This window comes from Sphaeramia orbicularis, chromosome 10 (assembly GCF_902148855.1).
Source record: "Sphaeramia orbicularis chromosome 10, fSphaOr1.1, whole genome shotgun sequence".
Taxonomy (NCBI): Eukaryota; Metazoa; Chordata; class Actinopteri; order Kurtiformes; family Apogonidae; genus Sphaeramia; species Sphaeramia orbicularis.
The window spans coordinates 19,615,880-19,622,074 of NC_043966.1; the positions used below are offsets into that span (position 1 = coordinate 19,615,880).

At 35.0% G+C, this 6,195-nt stretch overlaps 1 protein-coding gene across 1 annotated transcript in view; it reads left to right on the forward strand.

Moving 5' to 3' along the window:
• Positions 1–2,991, forward strand: part of gfra4b (GDNF family receptor alpha 4b) — a 94,995-nt gene extending 92,004 nt beyond the window's left edge. Inside the window, exon 7 of the mRNA XM_030145044.1 lies at positions 2,954–2,991. Within this exon, the coding sequence (XP_030000904.1) occupies positions 2,954–2,991 (38 nt within the window). The remainder of the gene's footprint in view (positions 1–2,953) is intronic.
• Positions 2,992–6,195: the final 3,204 nt, after the last annotated feature.

The following is a 6,195-nucleotide window of genomic DNA, read 5'->3' on the forward strand; positions in this document are numbered from 1 at the left end:
ACATATGCCTGTAAATGTAGAATAAATGTAACTGTTATTTCAACTTCAATTATTTGAACTGAATCCTGTCATGTTAGTCAAATCAGAGTCAGCTTTATTGTCAGTTTTGCCGTATATACAGTACATACAGAAGACTGAACCTGCATAACTGTAAGGCCACAGCCCAGCAGGGAACACAGTAAAAAGAGAATATCACTATAAACCTAGAGTATAAGTATAAATACAGAATATTAGTTTGAATATAGAATATAACTATAAACATAGATATTAGTATAAATATGATTAGTAGTTTAAATATAAAATATCAGTATACATATAGAATATAACTGTAAACATAGAATATTAGTATAAATATAGAATAAGTATAAACATTGAATATTAGTATAAATATATAATATAAGTATAAACACTGAATATTAGTATAAATATAGAATATAAGTATAAACATAGAATATCACTAGAAATGTAGAATATAAGTATAATATAGAATATAACTGTAAGCATAGAATATTTGTAAATATAGAATATAAGTATAAACATTGAAATTAGTATAAATATAGATATTAGTATAAATAGAATATACTAGAAATGTAGAATATAAGTATAATATAGAATATAACTATAAGCATAGAATATTGTATAAATATAGAATATAAGTATAAACATGAATATAGTATAAATATAGAATATAAGTATAAATATAGAATATTATTATAAATATAGAATATAAGTATAAACAGTATTACTAGAAATGTAGAATATTACAATAAATAGAATATAAATGATAAAGGCTGAAGAAACAAATAAAGAAAAATGACTACTATCTATCTATTCTATCTATCTATCTATCTATCTATCTATCTATCTATCTATCTATCTATCTATTATCTATCTATCTATCTATCTATCCATCCATCCATCCATCCATCCATCCATCCATCCATCCATCCATCCATCCATCCATCCATCCATCCATCCATCCACCTTTTCTCTGTCCAGTGTCTCTATATTTTTTTGTTTTGTTTTGTCTTTTATGTAATTTCCATCTTCTTTTGCATGTGATAAGCACTAATGGCTTGGATGCACCATATCTTTTTGTTATCGTCCTTTTTATTTAGTCATAGTTGTAGTTTAGTAGTTGTTAACTGTCTTGATAAAAAATAAAAATAAATATAATAACTTCCTTCAGATTCATTAAAGCTACAGTAACAAGCCTGTATTGAAAATGTAAAGAGTGGAAAGTACAGATGCTTTTATTTAAATGGAGAGAGAACAAATAAAAAGTTGCGAGAAAAATACAGATACCAGATCATCCTAAGTACAATGGCATAATATTTGTACATTGTGAGTTTTCATGTCCGGTTGTAATTTCCTGAGACTGACAAATATCAAATATGTGATGCAAATACAGTTTTGTTCAGCGTCAAGGACACAAACTGCATCATCAGACTGCAACGAAGAACTGTTTATTGTGAGACTGACTGTGTAGTCTGAGATTTTATCACACATAGAGATTTCCTGATTTGTTAACTGCTTTAAATATAAAAAAGGAAAGCTCGATTTTATTGTCATCCAGGTTGGAAAAATGACAAGTATCTCATACAGTGATGCAGACTGTTACATCACCTGAGAGGAAAAGCAAACACATTATAGATGCATCCAGTCGCTATGCTACAGTAGCTTAGATCAGTGTTTCGCAACCTTTTTTGAACAAACGCCCACTAACAGCATAAGGAGCCCCCCCATCCCTCCAAAAAATGGCAACTGGGGTGGGGGTGGGGGGTGTACGTTATTCTATAAGTAATGCGACGGACCTGTTTGCGGAGGATGTGGTGGGTTATAACTCAGTCGGTAAGCCCCTTCATCTTATCATTGGCCACCTGGCGCCCCCCCAGAAAGCAAATGTATAATGGGGGGTGACCCGTAAGACCAAGGGGGGAGCAAGTGGGGTGGTGGTGGTGGGGTGTATGTTATTCTATAAGTAATGCGACGGACCTGTTTGCGGAGGATGTGGTGGGTTATATAGCTAAGTCGGTAAAGCCCCTTCATCTTATCATTGGCCACCTGGCGCCCCCCCCAGAAAGCAAATGTATAATGGGGGTGACCCGTAAGACCAGGGGGGAGCAACTGGGGGGGGGTGGGGGGTACGGTATTCAATAAGTAATGCGACGGACCTGTTTGCGGAGGATGTGGTAGGTTATATAGCTAAGTCGGTAAAGTCCCTTCATCTCATCATTGGCCACCTGGCGCCCCCCCAGAAAGCAAATGTATAATGGGGGTGACCCGTAAGACCAGGGGGGAGTATGTGAGTATGTGCCTCTGTTATACATCAGACACAGGCTCCTTAGACTGGGGAGGGGAGGCGAGTGACATATAATGTTATAATGTACAACAGTGATTACCCCCCTCCCTCCCCCCCTTTGTGCTTGATTACCCCTCCTCTCAGCTTTCTCATTCCAAACACCCCCAAAGATGTCCCAATGTCCCCTGGGGGGCAAGAGAAAGAAGAAACACTGGCTTGAACGGTCATTTGATTTATCTGTCCTTTCATATAATTGATTTCTTTATTAAAATAAATTAATAAATGCCATTCATTCACAGATCACATGTAATAAGGATATTAGTAAAAACAAACAACACATTTAACATTTAAAGCAAAATATGCAAGTTCCATGAAAATAACAGCACACTTATTACACTTTATTATTAAGATTCAGTTTGACAGATGTTTCCCGTAATGCTCGAACGGCAGCTGAGACAAGTATATTTAAATAAGAGACCCCTGGCTTTTGTCAAATAAACAGCAAGGTCCGTTTGTCTCTCTTCCATTTACTTGCTAACTTCATCTCCTTGTTGTTAATCATCTCCTTCACGCTGTTTTCTTGATAATTCCAGCTGGGTGCTCAGACTCTCACTCTGTGAATTCTAAATAAGCCTACCCTGTGATTGTTAGGTAATGGTACATTTATTAAACCTCCCCCAAACACCTGATGTACTTGAGAAAACAAATTTATGGCAACTTTTCAGAACACTAGTTTTTATTCTGCTACTTTATCATCACGTGTATCCTGATAAACCTGGATTCACGTACGTACATACATTTACAGCTACTGTTCTGCATTAAAAAACAAACAAAACAAAGCCTGTACATTCATTTGAAAGTGATTCCTACACTGATCTACTGCTTAACATATTGCATGGTATTTTATCACAGTAGCTCAAAAAAAAACAACAATTCCCTACCAACCACACCCCCTTTTTATGACCTATAGTTTGAACACATACACGGTGGGGAAGCAAAATTTACGATGAACATTTAGTTGTTTTTTCTGAGCAGGCACTACGTCAATTGTTTTGAAACCAAACATATATTGATGTCATAATCATACCTAACACTATTATCCATACCTTTTCACAAACTTTTGCCCATATGAGTAATCAGGAAAGCAAACGTCAAAGAGTGTGTGATTTGCTGAATGCACTCGTCACACCAAAGGAGATTTCAAAAATAGTTGGAGTGTCCATAAAGACTGTTTATAATGGAAAGAAGAGAATGACTATGAGCAAAACTATTACGAGAAAGTCTGGAAGTGGAGGAAGCAACAAAAAACGTACCAAAGCTTTTATTAAAGCTCTCAAATCCAAAATCCTAAAGGATCCAACCAAATCCATGAGACAAATGGCAATTGAACTTGAGGTAGACAACAAGACCGTTAGAAATGCAGTAAAATATGATTTGAAGTTAAAATCTTACACATAACACCAAAACACTTGTTGACAACAGCAACAAATCCAACTTTAGCAATTTTTGGGAATCATGTTTATGGCCGCCTTCTAGCCCAGATCTAAACCCTCTGGATTCTGCTATTTGGGGTGTTTTAGAACATGCTACCAATAGAACATCACACAGCAATGTCGACTTTCTTAAAGATACTATTAAAGAAGAATGGGAGAAGTTGTCACCCGAATATTTGAGGAAGACTTGCGCAAGTTTCAGGAAGTGTGTGAAGGCAGTTATTGAGAAAGAAGGAGGACACATAGAATAAAACATTTTCTTATGTCAATTTTCTTGTGGCAAATAAATTCTCATGACTTTCAATAAACTAATTGGTCATACACTGTCTTTCAATCCCTGCCTCAAAATATTGTAAATTTTGCTTCCCCACCCTGTATTTGGTGCTGTGAGTTTGCTAACATTCCGAAATAGGGCTGATAATAATAATTAATAATATATAATATAATAATAATATGGGATTGAATCCACAAAGAATGGCTTTGATTGTTAAGTGTGTGGAAAATTTCACAGCATTTGTACTCACAGGTTGTTCCATTTTAAAGGGCCTTCTCCTATAATGTTTAGCATATTGCTGTTATTTGCCCCTAGTTTCCATGTTTCAACTTTTTCTTAGCATTCCAGCTGCATGCATCATGACAACCACAGAAACACCACACAACAACAAACAAAGCCCTCTCGCTGAGTGTATAAACAAGCAGAAATGCACACATTGAACTTTCCACAACCACGAACCAGTCAATGACACAAATATTAAGACATCCTTAACCCATAAAGACCCAGTGCGTCTTCTGTGTCAGTTCCCAAATGAATTTTTCTATCTATTTAATCATTCTTAATTGATTTATCACCATTTATTATTATTATCCTCTGTATTTTGTGTTTTTTCAGAATAAATCAGGTATTTCCTATATTCAATGTTCTGATCATGTAGATGTTCATAAAAGCTCCGATTAAAGTTGTGTTTTTTATTTCAAAAACAGAGAAAATGGAAGAAAAAGTGACTTTTTCAACAAAATCTATTATTAACTGAACAGAAACTCAGTGTGTCCATCCACTTTCATTGATCCAACTCCAGGGGTTTTACTGGTGAGTCAGTGTTGTAGAAGATGACGGTGTTCCGTCTCTTAAAATTGGATTTCATAGAACACCCAAGCAGTACTTTCACCTGATCTGTTTGTTCTTCTTGATTCAATTATTTTTTTAGTTAGATAACTTATTAGTTTCATTCTGAATTTCGTTCCATAGTTTTGTCGATTCTTATTTATTTCTACGTGCATTGCTTACGATGTATTTATTATTCATTTATTTTATTTATTTAAGCTTTTTTTTTTTTTTTTTTTTAGTTATACTTGTTTATGACTTATTTCCTTCATTTAGTTAATTTTGTTTACTTATGATTGTATGTCATTATAAGACACTGCAAGTACTTTTTTTATTTCAAGTCTTTGGGGAGGCCCTCGATAAACCACTTTGGTTTTTGGCTTCCCCGGCATGTCTTTTACTGTATTATTATTGTGTTTTACTGTCATGTATGCATGCGAATAAATAATTCAATTCAATTCAATTCCATGGTAACTACAGAGCCTCTGAACGTCCAAATGGGTCATATCTGATGACCATGAAAAGATGACAAATTGCATTTTACACCAATTATTTACATGTATTGACAGAATTAGATCAGATATACGAGATCAGTAGATGGTTTTGGACACCGGTGGACATTTGGGTCTTTATGGGTTAAAATAGGCTCAGACTATTAATGTAATTTAGACAGGTCCGAAATTAGTTTGATTAATGTCTGACTCCTCAAATGATGTTTCTGCTACTGAATATATCTGGGATTTTTCAGTCACATTAGTTCTGACGTTCTTCCTGGTGTCACAGCATCTCCAAACCCCAGAAGAGGATGTGCACATTTATTATTTTAACATTAAAAGCCCATCATTCAGGATCTGATAGCCATTTATGTTGTGTGTTCCACAACTATTTCACTCTAGGTTTGTGGGGATAATACAGATATACAGGGTGGGGAAGCAAATGTACAATATTTTGAGGCAGGGATTGAAAGACAGTGTATGACCAATTAGTTTATTGAAAGTCATGAGAATTTATTTGCCACAAGAAAATTGACATAATAAAAAATGTTTTATTCTGTGTCCTCCTTCTTTCTCAATAACTGCCTTCACACACTTCCTGAAACTTGCGCAAGTGTTCCTCAAATATTCGGGTGACAACTTCTCCCATTCTTCTTTAATAGTATCTTCCAGACTTTCTCGTAATAGTTTTTGCTCATAGTCATTCTTCTTTCCATTATAAAAGTCTTTATGGACACCCAACTATTTTTGAAATCTCCTTTGGTGTGACGAGTGCATTCAGCAAATCACACACTCTTTGACGTT